The 17,334-nt window shown below is 50.3% G+C and overlaps 1 protein-coding gene across 1 annotated transcript; it reads left to right on the plus strand.

The window, feature by feature from the left end:
• Positions 1–4,445: 4,445 nt before the first annotated feature.
• On the plus strand, positions 4,446–14,444 carry Rbp3 (retinol binding protein 3). Its single transcript, XM_021182453.1, has 4 exons — positions 4,446–7,588; positions 8,928–9,118; positions 10,988–11,130; positions 12,594–14,444. Exons 1-4 carry the CDS (start codon positions 4,541–4,543, stop codon positions 12,914–12,916), a joined length of 3,705 nt encoding a protein of 1,234 aa, XP_021038112.1. The 5' UTR covers positions 4,446–4,540; the 3' UTR covers positions 12,917–14,444.
• Positions 14,445–17,334: the final 2,890 nt, after the last annotated feature.

Below are 17,334 nucleotides of genomic sequence, written 5' to 3' on the forward strand. Positions count from 1 at the left end.
GGATATCGAGGAGGAGACGGTGGCCATACCTGAGCCAGACATCCTGGTGGTTTGTCAGACGACAGCACCCTGTTTAGATGCCCTTTCTCTGTTCATAGCAATCTGTGGTCCATAAGTGATCACCACTCAGACAGCTCTTTGCTCACCACTACTGTTCACCAGTGCACATCCCAGCTCATCAAAACAAAACAAAACAAAACAAAACAAAACAAAACTTCCTGACTAGGAGCCCTGTCAGTCTCCTGCAAGAGTTTGTTCTGACCTAACGGTTCCTTTAATACTAATGATCCCTAACACAGGAACATCTTCATAAGGGTGGTAGATGGGGGCTGTAGAAACTGCTTTGCTATAGCTGATATGTGGAATGGTGTGCAGGTCTGAGTGGGTTGGGGGCCTCTCTAGTCTATGTCACTTTCCTGGCCAAAGTGTATATAAAGCAAGGACAATAAATACTGATTTCAAAAAAGCCATGTATTATTTGGGACATTCACTAACTTCCTATTTTTTTGTTTATATGATATGCACATGTGTGCATCAGTATTCGCATGTGTGTGCATGCATGTGGGGAGGAATGCTCGTGCATGTCAGGTGACTGTCAGTCTCCATCTTGATGCAGGGTCTCTCATTTAAATTCAGAGCTCAGGAGTTTCCCAATCTAGCTAGCCTGCTTGCTCTGGGGACAGGCATCAGTCCTCACAGGCCACACAACCCTACTCCAGGGGGTGGGGAAGGCATAGTCTCGACTCTGTCTCTTGGGTACCACAGACCACTGGGTACCGAGGTAGAGCAGGTTTGGGGATTCTTGGGCCTCACGGTGGCCCTGGAGGACTGGTTCTCACTCTCAGACATCCCAGACTGCTGTATGTCTCAGAAGAGCTGAGAACGGGCCCTCAGATGGACTCTGGCCTGGGGGTCGAGGGGAAGGTAGGGAGAGAGCTCTAGTAGGTTACTGTGTGGATGAGAGAGTCTGGCTAACTTAGGTGGCTTGGGTTGGCTGGCAACTGTGGCTGGAGAGCAGAAAGACCTTCTGGCAGAAGGTTAGACATGGGGCTCCTTAGAGGGAGACCTGCTCCATTGCTCTAACGTGATGTATCTCAATGAGTAGAGATGGTTCATGATTTGAAGGCATTTATTGTAGAACGGCAGAGAGAAAAAAGGGAAGGGAAGTAGAGGGCAGCCATGGCCACGTGGAGAGAGGGGGGAAGGGAAAGTGGAAAAAGGAGAAAGAGAGGTAAGAGACAAGGAGAGAGCAAGAGCTTAAGAGAGAGAGAGGAGGGGCCAAGCAGCCCCATTTTTAGTGGGCTGGGATTCCTGCTGTTGCCAAGTAACTGTGGGGCGGAGCTTACCTGGCTGTAGCCAGAATATCAGGAGCTTGGGTGACAGTCTACGTGACTGATAGTCAAAGGATTATGGAGTTGAGGAGTTGATGTGGTGTCAGGTGCTTGTGTCTGGGAGCGTAGCTTACAGTTCAGTCCCTTGTAGATTTTTCTACTGGGTTTCTAGAGTAAGCCTCCCTTGACCAGAACACAGACTGCCTTTCACGGTCCAACACAAACACCCACAGCCAAACATTGAATGGAGGTCTCTTACAGAAGAGCTGGGGGGAAAGGACTGAAGGTTCTGAAGGGGACAGGAACTCCACAGGACAACCAACAGAGTCAACTAACCTGGACCCTTGGGGACTCTCAGAGACTGACTCACCAACCGAAGAGCATACACAGGCTGGACCAAAGACCTCAGCACATATATAGCAGACAGCAGCTCAGTCTCCACGTGCCAGGGGGAGCTCCACCCTCTCAGAGGAGAAAGGGAGGGGGAGGGTCTCTGTGAGGGGGGACTGGGATAGGGGGCAACATTTGATGTAAATTAATTAATTTAATTAATTAATTAATTTTTTAAAAAAATGCCAAAGTTGAGCCAGCCCAAGAAACAGCAGGCTCACGTGCCACCAAAGAAGAAGTAAAATCTGAGGCCCCTAAAGCAGCACTGAAGAGTAGACCTGGGAAGGGCTTCACAGAATGCTGACCAAAAACCTTGGAAGGAGGCTTCTTATCTTACACTTCCAAGTGACTCTTCGTCTTCAAAGGAAGGGTTTGGGGAGTGACTTTGAAAAGTGAGTTCTCTCTCCCTCTCCCTCTCCCTCTCCCTCTCCCTCTCCCTCTCCCTCTCATTCCTTCCCCTCCCCCTCTCCTCTCCCTCTCTCATCCTGCTCCCTCTCTCTCTCCCCCTCCCCTCCCTCACTCCACTATGGGACCAGCAGCTTTGCTCTAGCATATTCTAGCCCAGGCCTAAGAGCAATGGAGCCGGCTGGATGCTCTGAAGCTGTGAACTAGTACAAGACTTTCCTCCTTTAACTTGTCTATGACAGGCACTATGACACGGTCATGCAGAACTGACAGGAAGGACACAACATCAAAGTACGGACAGATGGGATGGCGGGCGTACAGACAAGTGTATTAACGCATGTACCTCTGCTTATAACATAATCCAGATCACATGTCACCTAATCAAGGCATCTTGTTCCCTAGGCAGTGGTAAGGGTTGTAGGTAGTTTTGCAGCCCACACTGGACAGCTCTATGCATTTGTATACATGAGAACCTTTTATCTCATATTCTTTAATTCTTTAATTCTCATAGGGAGAGGGAGAGGGTACCTTTGTGGCACGTGTTGCCAAAAAACCAAAACAGGCAAAACAAAAACGAATACAAAACCAGCATTTTTCCTGGTAGTCTTCACCCTCTCCCTGTCCAGAGCTTGGCCTGGCTTCAGCAGTGACAGCTACGTGCTCACAGAGAAACTCTGACTGTGTGCCTGGAGTTGAATTCTTCCAGGTGGAGGTTGAAAAAGGCTCAGTCACCCCAGAGAGGCCTCTGGTCTGTGGTGTGCCACCCCAGGCTGATTCTGACAGTAAGTCTGCCTCATTTCCATTGGCTGCAAACAGTGGGGTGATGAGACCATATGTCACTTGGGTATTAAACAAATCCTAATGAGCTAAAAATATGTTTGTTTTAGCTAATTGACCTCTTTGGCCTTCATAAACCACTTGGTAAACATGGTCAGATAATGGTTTCCAGAAACTGACTTGTAGGTTTCCAGCTCACAGAGTAAGCTCTCTCACCCCCACCCGAAGACCACCTTCTCTGGCTGCCTGCTGCGTCACCGTGGGACTCTACCTGCAGTCCACCGGGCCCAGCCATCTGTTCTATTAGAACTCAAGAAGCCAGGGAACAGGAAGTGGCCACACCGGCTGCTATTCCACAGCTATACAACGCCCCCTACAGGCTAACTAAAGAATACCTGCTAAATGAGAGAGAGGTGTCCACTAAGAGGCTCCCTGGACAAAGCAGGCGTTCTAAGTGCAGGCTCCATGGTGAGTGTTCTTTGATACCCAGAGCCAGTCAGACATGAGCAGAAGTCCACATCACTTTCATGAGAAGAGGGTAGAATACAGAAAATGCCCCCTGGGACTGGCTCCCAGGTGTGACCCTGCAGGTATGAGAATGACTGGTATTCTTGTGTGACTTAGGATCACAGAGAGCCACTCACTTCTCACGGTGAGCCCTGGGCTGAAGCTGAGCCCCTAACTAATGGGGGGGGTGCTCCATTCACAAAAAGGATGAGGCTCACCAGGTCACTTAACCTTATCTGGTCTGAAATTATTGATCTCATGTCCCTCTCGGCTGTCACACTCTGTACTGGTGTCCGGACCTCTCATTCATCTTGAAAGTCGTGAGGTACTGGCATCTATATTATACCTAGAGGCATAATAAGGGTATAGGAACAAGTTTCAATTTCTGAGGCTGACAATGGCCCTAGACTAAGCCTTCACAGTATCTGAGATGGTGGTGGCCTATGCAGCCTTTTCTCACTATCCGTCACCTGTCCCCATTTGAAACGGTGGGTTGAACTATCTACTAAATTCCCTGGTGATAAAATAGATATGATACTCATTATAGAGTCTTCATCGGTAACTTCCAGACACTGCAATGCTTTGTGAAAGCATTCATGTTTAATCTACCCAATAACTTAGTCTATAGAACAAGTCAGATGCTTTCCCCAACCTATGAATAAACAGTAGCAGAACCAGACCTCCAACAACGTCTGCCTAATTCCAGAGTCATGGGTGACCCACAGTGGGAAAAAATATTTATTTGTAGATTAACAATTCTCATTTGCAAGACCTTAGTAAAAACTGTGCGTGTAGAAAGCATATCACAGGGCCTAGCATGTGTCAGGAACTCAAACTAAATGCAATTGTTTGTGTTATTCTACACAGACATGGCTCAGCAAGATGAGATGCAATGTTCCTTCCGGGTCAAACCACCCTGGCCTCCTCTTCAGAGTCTAGCTCATGTGCTTGAATTAGACAGGATTAAAGGCTTAGCAGAGCTGGAAGCCTCACATCTAACTCCCACGTTGAGCCCCAGACCTTCTGTCTGCCTGCTAAGAAGGGCAAGGGAGAGAGGCAGCTGCAGGACCACAGCCTTGTACACACCATCAAGGGAGCTCTTACCCAGGAGCCAGGGCTCTGGGATCCCGATGATGAGAGAATGGGTCCTGGTTTTGTCCACACTGCTATGGGTTCCGGCTGGTCCCACACACCTCTTCCAGCCAAGCCTGGTACTGGATATGGCCAAGATCCTCCTGGATAACTACTGCTTCCCTGAGAACCTGATGGGAATGCAAGCAGCCATTGAGCAGGCTATGAAGAGTCACGAGATTCTGGGCATCTCAGACCCTCAGACGCTGGCCCAAGTGCTGACAGCTGGAGTCCAGAGTTCCTTGAGTGACCCACGACTCTTCATCTCTTACGAGCCCAGTACCCTCGAGGTTCCCCAGCAAGCACCAGCGCTCACCAACCTCACCCGAGAAGAACTGCTGGCCCAGATACAGAGGAACATCCGCCATGAGGTTCTTGAGGGCAACGTGGGCTATCTACGCGTGGACGACCTCCCTGGCCAGGAGGTACTGAGCGAGCTGGGGGAGTTCTTAGTGAGCCATGTGTGGAGGCAGCTCATGGGCACCTCCTCCTTGGTGCTAGATCTCCGGCACTGCACTGGCGGCCACGTCTCTGGGATCCCTTATGTCATCTCTTACTTGCACCCTGGGAACACGGTCATGCACGTGGACACCGTCTACGACCGGCCCTCCAACACCACCACAGAGATCTGGACCTTGCCCGAGGTCCTCGGGGAGAGATACAGTGCTGACAAGGATGTGGTGGTCCTCACCAGCGGACACACTGGGGGAGTCGCGGAGGACATTGCGTACATCCTGAAGCAGATGCGCCGCGCCATCGTGGTGGGCGAGCGGACGGAGGGTGGGGCTCTGGACCTCCAGAAGCTGAGAATAGGCCAGTCCAACTTCTTCCTCACAGTGCCTGTGTCCAGGTCCCTGGGACCTCTAGGTGGAGGTGGCCAGACATGGGAAGGCAGTGGCGTGCTGCCCTGTGTGGGGACCCCTGCAGAGCAAGCCCTAGAAAAGGCCCTGGCCATCCTCACCCTGCGTCGTGCCCTGCCAGGGGTTGTCCTCCGACTTCAGGAAGCCCTCCAGGACTATTACACATTAGTGGACCGAGTGCCGGGCCTGCTTCACCACCTGGCCAGCATGGACTACTCAGCTGTGGTCTCTGAAGAGGACCTGGTAACAAAGCTCAATGCTGGCTTGCAGGCTGTGTCGGAGGATCCCAGGCTCCTGGTGAGGGCCACCGGACCCAGAGACTCCTCCTCAAGACCTGAGACTGGGCCTAATGAGTCCCCAGCAGCCACCCCTGAGGTGCCCACGGAAGAAGATGCCCGGAGGGCCCTGGTGGACTCTGTGTTTCAGGTGTCCGTGCTGCCGGGCAATGTGGGCTACCTGCGCTTTGATAGATTTGCAGACGCCGCTGTGCTGGAGACGCTGGGCCCTTACGTGCTAAAGCAGGTATGGGAGCCTTTGCAGGACACAGAGCACCTCATCATGGACCTGCGTCATAACCCTGGGGGTCCTTCCTCGGCGATGCCTCTGGTGCTGTCCTACTTCCAGGGACCTGAGGCCGGACCTGTACGGCTCTTTACCACCTATGATCGCCGCACCAACATCACCCAGGAGCACTTCAGCCATCGGGAGCTGCTAGGCCAACGCTATGGTAACCAGCGTGGAGTGTACCTGCTTACTAGCCACAGAACCGCCACAGCTGCCGAAGAGTTTGCCTTCCTCATGCAGTCCCTGGGCTGGGCCACACTGGTCGGCGAAATCACCGCGGGTAGCCTGCTCCACACCTGCACGGTGCCGCTGCTGGACTCGCCCCAGGGTGGCCTGGCGCTCACAGTACCGGTACTCACTTTTATTGACAACCACGGTGAGGCCTGGCTGGGGGGTGGGGTGGTGCCTGATGCCATCGTGCTGGCTGAGGAGGCCTTAGAGAGAGCTCAGGAGGTGCTGGACTTCCATCGCAGTCTGGGCGCCTTGGTAGAGGGCACCGGTCGCCTGCTGGAGGCTCACTATGCCCGGCCAGAGATCGCACAGCGGGCCAGAGCTCTCCTGCAATCTAAGCTGGCCCAAGGAGCCTACCGCACAGCTGTGGACTTGGAGTCACTGGCCTCACAGCTCACTGCTGACCTTCAGGAAGTATCTGAGGACCACCGCCTGCTGGTGTTCCATAGCCCTGGGGAGCTGGTGGCAGAGGAGGTCCCTCTACCGCCCCCTGCCGTTCCCTCCCCAGAGGAACTCTCCTATCTCATAGAGGCTCTGTTCAAAACGGATGTGCTACCCGGCCAGCTCGGCTACTTGCGTTTTGACGCCATGGCTGAGCTAGAGACAGTAAAGGCCATTGGGCCTCAGCTAGTACAGCTGGTGTGGCAGAGGCTGGTGGACACAGCCGCGCTGATTGTTGACCTGCGCTACAACCCTGGCAGCTACTCTTCTGCCGTTCCTCTACTCTGCTCCTATTTTTTTGAGGCGAAGCCCCGCCAGCACCTCTACTCTGTTTTTGACAGGGCGACATCTAGGGTCACAGAAATATGGACCCTGCCCCTGGTTGCTGGGCAACGCTATGGATCCCATAAGGACCTATACATCCTCATGAGCCACACTAGTGGCTCTGCAGCCGAGGCCTTTGCTCACACTATGCAGGACCTACAGCGGGCCACCATTATAGGAGAGCCCACAGCTGGAGGGGCACTCTCCGTGGGCATCTACCAGGTGGGCAACAGCCCCTTATATGCCTCCATGCCTACTCAGATGGCCCTGAGTGCCACCACCGGTGAGGCCTGGGACTTGGCTGGTGTGGAACCTGACATCACTGTGCCCATGAGCGAGGCCCTTTCCACAGCCCAGGACATAGTGGCCCTGCGTGCTAAGGTGCCCACCGTTCTGCAGACAGCTGGGAAACTAGTGGCTGATAACTATGCATCCCCTGAATTGGGGGCCAAGATGGCTGCCAAGCTAAGTGGTCTGCAGAGCCGATATGCAAGGGTGACCTCAGAAGGGGCCTTGGCTGAGATGCTGGGGGCAGACCTGCAAATACTCTCTGGGGACCCACACCTGAAGACAGCACACATTCCAGAGGATGCCAAAGACCGAATTCCTGGAATCGTGCCCATGCAGGTAAGGTACAACAGAGACTTAGCCTGGTTCAATCCTGCGAGTGACTCATCCAGATGTTGGCAGGTGTGGATATGTGTACCATGCAAGGCTTACTTCTGGGTTTATGTTTTCACATATCCTGTCCTTTCTTCACTTTCGCCTCACTGTCTCTCAACTCTCTGTCTCCACTGTCTCTGGACAGCTCTATAGACGACTCAACAAATCTAATGTGAAAATTGAAGTGGAAGGTCTTGCATCTCAGCCAGATAGAAGCCAAAATTTCCCATGAGTTCCCACTGCCAAAACTGGGGAAGGGAGTCATCAAGTTTTCTGAGGCTCTAAAATGAGATTTTCCTTCCCTGAAAATATGAAGCTTACATGACTTGGATCTACTGTGTCCTTAGAAGCAAAGTCCGGAGACAGGACACAGGTCCTGGGGTGGCTGAGTGCTAAGGCCCAGCCCAAAGACCTCTGTTTGAAGCCAGCTCGATATCTCCATTTCAAACAATGCACAGCATGATTCTGGCTGAGCTGAGGTCATGAGTATCTAATCCAAGGCTTGGCTTGATAGGAAATTTGGAGCAAGGTGGCTGCAGTCAGAATACTTGAAAGCCAGCACCAGTGTGCCAGGGAGCACTGACAGGTACATTAAGCTGTGCGGCTGCTGAGAGGGTGTGGGAAGGAAAGGGATCGGGCAAAGTGGACAGGATTCATGGAGGCCCAGTCTACCTTAGCTGCACTAGGGAGAGAAGAAGTAGAGTCCTATGAGGGGAGTTGTACTGGGCTTCTAGGACCCCAATTTGCAACTCTGTCGTGTCTAATTTTTCCAGAATAGCAAGGGCCGTGGAGTAAAAGAGTGGGACTGAGTTTAAAATGGATTCATGGTCTGGCTTTTGTCTGTTCCTGTCTGTGAGGGCCTCAGAGAAGTTAGCCTCTTTGTCTGTGCTTCCAGATTGTTCTGGAAAGAGGAGAATAACAGTGTCTTCTATACAGGGTAGCTTCAAAGTGCTTATCCCAGGGCCAGTCCCCTCCCTATCCCAGCAGAAGAGAAGATGGGTCCAGGGACACTGAGAAGTGTCTGGAGGTGTTGGAAGCATCAGAAAGGCACCGTACCTGGGCTTTTCATCTCCAGACACCAAATGAGGGGTTGGCAGACCTGAGCATTTGCTGCAAGGATGTCTCTGATCAGCTGACTCAGACACAACACATGGTTCCCACCCCAGCCCTATCACCCACATGCTACCCTCCCAGACACCACTCACTCCTTCCCATTTCCTTAGTAGCCTATGGTACCGCCCGCTCCTGGGCACGGCCATCTGCTGCTGTCCTGATACTGAGGCCAGGCTTCCCACTCTTGCAGATTCCCTCCCCAGAAGTCTTTGAAGACCTGATCAAGTTTTCCTTCCACACAAATGTACTTGAGGACAACATTGGCTACTTGAGATTCGACATGTTCGGGGACTGCGAGCTGCTTACCCAGGTCTCCGAGCTGCTGGTAGAACACATCTGGAAGAAGATTGTACACACTGATGCCCTGATCATCGACATGAGGTCAGTGGGCTGGACAGCGATCCCAGATTGAGGCACGGCACTGGCTGAGGACAGTCAGAGCTATAGACCAAAACAGAAGGAAAGATCCCAGGAAACAACCAAGGAACTTAAAGGAACCAGACAACCTACCTGCCAGGGATCTGGCCAGCTAGCCCAGAGGTTCAAATCTTATTGGCCAGTGGGACCTCAGCACTGATAGCTTTTTAAGCCCCACCCCTGGTGACCCCAATGTGTATTTGAGGAGAAGAGTTATCCTACATCAGTTGCCTGACAAAACAAAAGAAATCAAATGGGAGTGGGGGGCGGGGACAGAAAAGATAAGCCCGCTGATCCTTGGCTCCAGGCCAGCCCTATGTCAGTAGCTCCAAGAGAGATTGGACAGTCTATAATCCTGGTGGTCAGCCCTCCAGTGTGGTTGTACTTCTGCAAAATCACCCTCTCAAGACAGCCATTCTCTGGGCATCACAAAGCCAGGGCCCCAGGGATAATCTAGAAATGAAGAGATGCTATCAAAATGAGAAAGCTTTACATAACAAAATGGTTATTGGATATCTTTGCCCATTTTCCTCCCTCTGCTTAAAACAAACAAATAAACACTGTATTTGTGGTGAGTCTCCATCATAGACCCCCCCTTCACCACCTCTGCTCCCCCACGCAGAAGAGTCCTCAGGCAGTGGCCAGACTCAGGCCTCCCTCCGATCCCAGGTCTATCGGTGGGTGTGTCCCGAGCACCATCCACGAGTATGAGAAAGGTCAGGCTGTATCTTTCCATTGGGAACCTTTTCCACATCTCTGCTGCAAGAGGAAGGCTCTTGCAGCATCTAAGCACCCAGGCCGGCTGTAATTGCAGCTCTTGCACGACTCTTAACAGTCACTAGGTGGCGCCAAATCATGGTGAGGTGGGTATCCCTCTCTGGGAGATTATTTCCCATGCCAGGTTTTATAGTTGCCCAAAACCTTAGGTGATCATTTTGTTCCTTAGACACCTTAACAAACACAAGAGACACCACCCGCCCACGCATCCTTTTGATTGAATGTATCATTCACATTTTTAAAAGGGAAGCCCCAACTAGAGGCACACTTGGTTTAGATTCCTCTGTCCCTGGGGTTGGGGGTCAGATGCTGAGGTCATGGACATCAATCAGCTATAAGAATCTCTTGATACTTGCCAGCACTAGATGGAGAGGCAAGGGCAATACAAGCTTGTGTGTAGGCTTCTCCCTCCCCGTGTACCTCCACCATCTTGAGTTTGCTATCACACCAAGTGTCACTGGTAACTTGTGTTACTGCACTTGATGGGGTCTGTATTCTATGCATAGGCAGAATGAGCACAGAGGAGCAGTCCATGGCTGCTACGTGGGAAAGCAATACCAATAAATTCCCAGTTGCGGGATTCGTTGGAGCCTTTAATACATTAGTATATAAGATCAGGACACAGGACGCAGGTTATTTTATTTTCTCCTCTTTTCATTTTTTAATTCTTTCTTTTGATGCTGTGGTTGCTGCTGTTTTGAGACAGAGTCTCACTTCGTAGTCCCCAGATGACTCTGTAGACCAGGCTGGCCTTGAACTCTCAGAAACCCATCATCCTCTGCCTCTCCAGTGCTGAGATTAAAGGAGCCACCACACCCGGCCAGTATTTTCTGGAAGCATTAGACTGCTGACACATTTAGTCTCAGGAGACTAGGACTCTACGGGATCCTCTGGATCATGTCTCCTGTGGAGTCTTGAAGGGTGCGCAGCACTGAGGTACCCTGAAATTAGAACCCTTCTTCACAGGACAAAGAGCCAAGTTCAGGGAAGGGGGCTCACTGAGTGCCTCCCTGTGAGCTCAGACGCCCTCAGAGACATTGGCTCTGCTTCCCTTAGGTTCAACCTTGGTGGCCCCACCTCCTCCATCTCAGCCTTGTGCTCTTACTTCTTTGACGAGGCACCTCCCATTCTGCTGGACAAGATCTACAACCGGCCCAATGACTCGGTCAGCGAACTTTGGACACACACTCAACTCACAGGTACCTGAAGCCTTCTTCTCCCTGTTCTCTTTCCAAAAAAAACTTTTGAGTAAATCAGAGAAAAACAGCTTGAGTGTATATAAAAATAACAATGACAGAATAAGGTTCCTGTTTTGGTCCACTGGACACAGTCCTGGAACAACCTTCAGTATATGAAAGGACATGTCTAGAGAAGAAAAGTGGCAGTCGGATGGCTTGACAGTCTTGTCTGAGGTCACTCAGCCAATCAGGGAAAGATCCAAGATTTAAAGGTGGCTTTGCCTAATAGCTGCATGCCCCCTCCCATCTTAACAGTATAGCTAGCAGCCTATCCAACAAATATAGATCCAGGATGCCCCCCTCACCTTGCTAATCAAATAGGTGCTCTTAGAGCTCATCTTGTTTGAACTCTTGGCCCCAGGTCATCACAATTGCCTGAAGAAATGTCCAGATGCCAACAGGCCCTCCTGTACTTGCCTGGGCTGGAGGACACCCAAAGCAGCAGAGGCAACCTCAGCCCCGTAGACTCCTGACTCTCGGAGCCTTATTTCTTGTTGAATCACCTCCCTCCCTCTGCCCAGCACAGAGAACCAAGGACTCTGGTGGACCTTGTGTTCCCATGCAAGGGAGGCCATTGGAGAGGCCAACAGGGTGCCTCTGACCAGAGAGGCATCTAGCCACTTTCATTTATACATTTACTCATTATATAAGCATTTCACTACTGTGGCTTCCAGGATTTATTCAATAACATGGAAGGTTGTAAAAGGGAAAAAAATCAGATGAATTCCAAATTCAAATAGCTATTTAAAACCAGGTTACAATAGTCTCAGATTTAGAGATTCTATAACTTTGATTGGCCTCCAATATGGGATCCACCAGCTGCCTTCCATCACCAAGACCTTAAATGTGAGTGGTTCTTACTGAGTTACGTTATCACTGTAAACTCCACACCAGCTCCAGAAAGCCTACTGTGGAAATGAAAGGCAGGAAGGGAAGGGTGGGAGGGGAAAGCAGGGAGATGGGCCTCTTGCTTCAGTGTAATAATCTCATTTTATTAAGTGTTTCTTTGACATATGATTTAATCAAAGCATGATTAAAGTTAATTTCATCTGTTTTCTTTTATACTTATTAATGTAGTTACTCAAAAATTTCAAATGACAATGAATTCATAAAGTAATAAATGTCCTTCTGGGAGCCCAAAGCAAAGACTCACAGGTCAGAGTGGGAGGTTCCTTTGTTCAGGACAAGGTTGCCTGCCCTGTCCTCAGGAAAAGCCAGGCCTTCCTCCATATGACCACATACAGCACATGGCGGTGCTCGGGCATATGAATGGCTGTCCCTGTTTCACGGAGGTAGACGGAAGCTGGTGCCCCACGTATTGACACAGATGCACAAGACTAAACCTGGGGCCCTCCTCGTGGCATCCGTCAGTGTAGGTGGCGGGGGCTGATTTGACCCCGTGCTGAATGGCCTCTGTCCTCCAGGTGAACGATATGGCTCCAAGAAGAGTGTAGCCATCCTGACCAGTGGTGTGACAGCCGGTGCCGCCGAGGAATTTACTTACATCATGAAGAGGCTGGGCCGGGCCCTGGTCATCGGTGAAGTGACAAGTGGAGGTTGCCAACCACCGCAGACCTACCACGTGGATGACACCCACCTCTACATCACCATCCCCACAGCTCGCTCTGTGGGCGCCGAAGATGGAAGTTCCTGGGAAGGGGTGGGCGTGGCACCTAATGTAGTTGTCTCTTCAGAATTGGCCCTTACCAGAGCCAAGGAGATACTCCAGCAGGCTCTGAGGGGGTAAGGCAGAGTCTAAAGGCTCTGAGGATCCCCACGGCCAGAGCTGTGGTGGCAGGCTCTCTGGGCCACTACTGGGGCTCCAGCACAGGATCCTGTCTGAGACCCCAGGCAGCCCCCAGTAGGGAGGGGTTGCTGAGCTCAGACATCCTCTGGGGCTCATCTGCTGGTCCCCACTACTCCAAAATGTCTCTCTCCAAAAAGTGGGAGCTCAGCCATCTCAAAAGCATCCCCCATAGTGGTTATTCTAGGGAGACTGAAGTCCATCTCTCTTCTACTCACACCTCCTAGCTGCCTGGCTCCTGTCCCCATACTGTCTCCAAGAGCAATTCTGTCAGGAGAGGGAATTGAACCACAGATGTAAAGTAAGGCACACGTGACAGTTTGCTTTTTCTAGTAGTCACCTTTTCAGAAAGCAAAAGAAAGAAATGCTTAATGCTTGTAGCACTTTCCAATGTCACAGCTCCTCTTTAACTCGGGACAGCGTTTTCTGTAAGTTCACCCTTAGTAGACAGCATTACTAGGTCAAAATGCATGTAATACCTGAACAAGTCTATGCTAGAGTAAAAATCTCCCTAATGAACCTCCCATCAGAGTCCCTCTGTTTAATGTATCTGACTTTCTATATCCACAGTCCCCTTGTGAATATTCCAGGATGACAATGGTGGCCTGTAGCCTGCCTCTGCGTGGTCTTCCAAATTCAGTGTGTAGCCTGGGGTTACTGAACATCTGTGTGTTTCTGGTACTCAGTGGGGACCTTCAGCTCATGGCTTCTGAGGTTAGGAACCCTTCCGTGTGTATCTCATCCTCCCCCACAGCCCTGTTGTCATCGCTTCCCTTGCCAAGCCTTGTCATGTGCTACACAGCTCGAATGTGCAGGCGCTACATGTGAATGGCAGAGTAATAGGACACAAGTCTACATTGCCCTCCACCCACAGTCCTCAGACACCTTATCTGAGGGAAAGATCTCTAGGGTCCAGAGAGGAAAGTGAGAACAGGACCCCTGGCTGGTGCCCTAGAATTCATACAACTTGTTCCCACTACCTTATAAAACTAATTTAAAGATGTTATGTTTTTTAAAGAAGGACCATGCACCTGTATTGTCTAGCCTTGACATCTGGAAAGGCTAAGTTGTTGCTGCTCAGGGCCTAATAAAGTGGCAAAGCTCTCCAAAGATAACACAGCCCCACATCAAAGACTCTCGCGAATACCCACCAAGACTCCAGGGAGTCCATGGGGCACCCTTCAACTGACCCTATCTAGACTCTATGCAGACCAGGAGAAGATACCATTGCAGGGCCTGTCTTGCTATATTCAAGTAAGCACACAGGTTGGGGATTTGGTGGTAACCTGAATAATATGGTTCTTATTTCTCTTTATAAGATAAATGTGTGACTGCTCTACAGGGCTTAAGAACTTAAATTCCAGGAATCCCTGCTCTTCCCACCTCCCTCTTCCCCCTCCTCTCCTTCTTCTTTCTCGTGTGTGTGTGTGTGTGTGTGTGATGTAACATAAATTAAATCCTTACTAATAGACTTTTAAGTGGCATTCCTATCTTTCTTTTTTAATACTTTGCTCTTTTTCTAGGTCCTCATAATAAGCATATCACACTATTTTCAGATGTAGCAGTTACTGTCCTAAAGTACAAAACTGTGTGTGTAATCATAGCATCAGTGGTTCTTCTGTTCTTCCCTTTCTCCCTTGTCTGACACTTCTGGCATTTGTGGACGGAGAACTGAGGTTAAGGCCTTGGACCGAGACCTTTGGGGACAGAAGAAGGCAGAGATCCCATGGGTGTTCAGCAGGGAGGACATTCAAGGTTCTGTGTTCTCACATAAGCCACTGTCACCATCCATCCTTCACCCCGGAGGCCACTGAGATGCAGGAAGCTTGGAAACCTGCCTGAGGCCACAACCAGCTTGGTCTTCTTTAGGCCACCTAGCATCTGTGCTCACTTCCAACTGAGCTGTCTATGGGAGAGCGTTCGTTCCTATGAAGCAATGCCTCTAGCTCTAGAGTCAGCCTGCCTGAGTGAGAAGACCAGTCCAGCCTCTTCTTACCAGTGTGATTCCAGGCAATATACTTCACTCTCAGGGCCTCAGTTTCCCCAAGTGCTCATTAGGGGAGGCAGATGTTACATCCATGAAAAATCACAGTTAATCAGAAGTCCAGCCAACATGAGTTATTATTTTTCTACTTCAAAACTGATGTCTTAGAAGCTCAGCTCCCGGGTAGTGAGGAGACATTCTACTTTAGTTGGTCAGAGAAACCCTAAGTAAAGACTCAGTCTGGAACAAGTGACCAGGCAGTCTAAGCATCAACATCCTGCCAGATGCAGGGTGAGCCGTGGCAGATTGACAGCAGCATCCTCGGGAGAGAGAGCTCCAGGTATGACTTCAGCCCTGGTCCTGGCTAAGCCACTTATTTTTTTTTTCTCCCAAGTATCCAGTCAGGTCCCTCAGGCTGGTCTTCTGAGACTGGGCACAATCCAGGCTCCTCCCAGAAACCCCTTCCTGCTGCCATCAGCCATACTGTTTTCTTTAAGAGAATAGGGCAGCCTGGAGCCACTGGTGAGGGGAGAGGTGAAACCTGAACCCAAAGCTGTCTGCCTGAAAACCCCAGTGTTTCTACTGCACAGTGACTAGTATGGACCTGGGCCTGGGGAGGGAAACTGAACTTGAAAGAAATTAATATTCTCTTCATAGCAAAACAAGCCAGCCTTCCTGCATGTGAGCTTCTCACGGACAAGACTAGAATAAAAGACAAAAGGAAGCAATACACACACACACACACACACACACACACACACACACACACACAGAGGCCCTGGGAAACACAGATGGATCAAAGAGGTAAAGCTAAATTTAAATCCTTTTCCTTCCTATCCCTCATACAAAACTGATTTCCAAACATTCTCTCCTAAGAGGCATCTTAAGTCATATCATGTTACAGAATAACTTCCTTAAATAGGGGAGTGGTCTATTAGATTCATATCTCATATACTATATGGCCTTTAGACTTAGCCCATGACTTGTAAAAAAATGAAAACAAACAAGAAAAAAAAAATCCTAAAAAACAAAACTTGTGAAAAACGATGCAGATGTGTGAAATCTGTCTGGATAAATAACTTACAGGTGCCTCTAGGGGGCGCCATCTCTTCCCAATGGGATGAAAGGAGGCCGCGGCTGGAGTTGGGCTTCTCATACTTTCATCCTGAGTAGCAGTTCTCTTCCAGGACCCATGGGGATAAAGGCCATGAGTGAGGTTATAAGGGTCAGGCCTGGCTTCTGCCCAATGCTGGAAACCTGTGAGAGCCAGAGGCACCGGGTGATGGTTTCTTCGCCTTCCACACTAACACGGTTCCGCAAGTCTATGCCATGTTGAGCGCGCCCCTCACATTGCCAGAAAGCAGTAAACGGAAGCCAGTCATACCAACCCCCCAGTCCTGCTCCAGGAAACCCTCCTCCTCCTCCGCGCCACCACAGGAAGGCACCTATCTGCCTGCCTGTGTTTAAACAACCGCCGAGTTAGTTGACAATTACACTGACTCCTGGCCTTTCTTACAGTCCACATTCCAGACTGGCTCTGAGGCAGCTTTCCCCAGGTGATGGGCCCAGGTTCATGATAAGACCCGACGCCAAGGTGTGCCACCACTGTGTCTGTGCCCTGGCTCCTTCACCTGCATTTGTTTGTCTAGTCACACAGTCATTTACACTTCGGACCCTTGACCTAAAGACCCAGGAATCTGTAACAAGTTCAGAACTAGGACCTGGCACTGAGATGGATATTAATTGTTTCCAAGATAAGGACAACACTAAATAGAAAACTTCAACGACGGTCTGAATTAAGCACTAAGAGTCCTCGGGTAGGAGTTGTTGGCAAAGGCCTCATCCAGTAAGTTGATCTGAACTCAGAATGTTGTCTTTCCGCCTCATTTTCAAATTCTTTTTTTTTTTTTTCTTTTGCATCATTCTGGAGATTGAACCTTGGTTCTCACGCATGCCTGGCAAACACTCTACTACTGAGCCATAGCCCCCGGCCCCTGAGGACTTCTTAGATGCCTTCATTTTCCCAAGAATTGGTTTTATTTATGTGAGTGGGAGTGACTGTGCCACATGTGTGCAGGCCCCTGAGGCTACAAGAGGGCAGCAGACTCCCCGGAGCTGGAGATGGAATTACAGGTGGTTGTAGCCGCCTGACCTGTGTGCTGGTAACCCGGCTTGGGTGTTCTGGACGACCAGCAAGCACTGTTAACCACTGAACTATTTCTACACCTTTAGAAGCCATAATTGAGTTGTGTGTAGGTGGCTGCCTGGCCTGTTCAGGCTGCTATAACACAATACCATAGACTGAGTGGCTTATAAACAACAGGAATTTATTGTTCTGGATCATAAAGGGGTCATGTGTGTGCAGATGTAATGTCTC

This window comes from Mus caroli, chromosome 14 (genome assembly GCF_900094665.2).
Source record: "Mus caroli chromosome 14, CAROLI_EIJ_v1.1, whole genome shotgun sequence".
Lineage (NCBI taxonomy): Eukaryota > Metazoa > Chordata > Mammalia > Rodentia > Muridae > Mus > Mus caroli.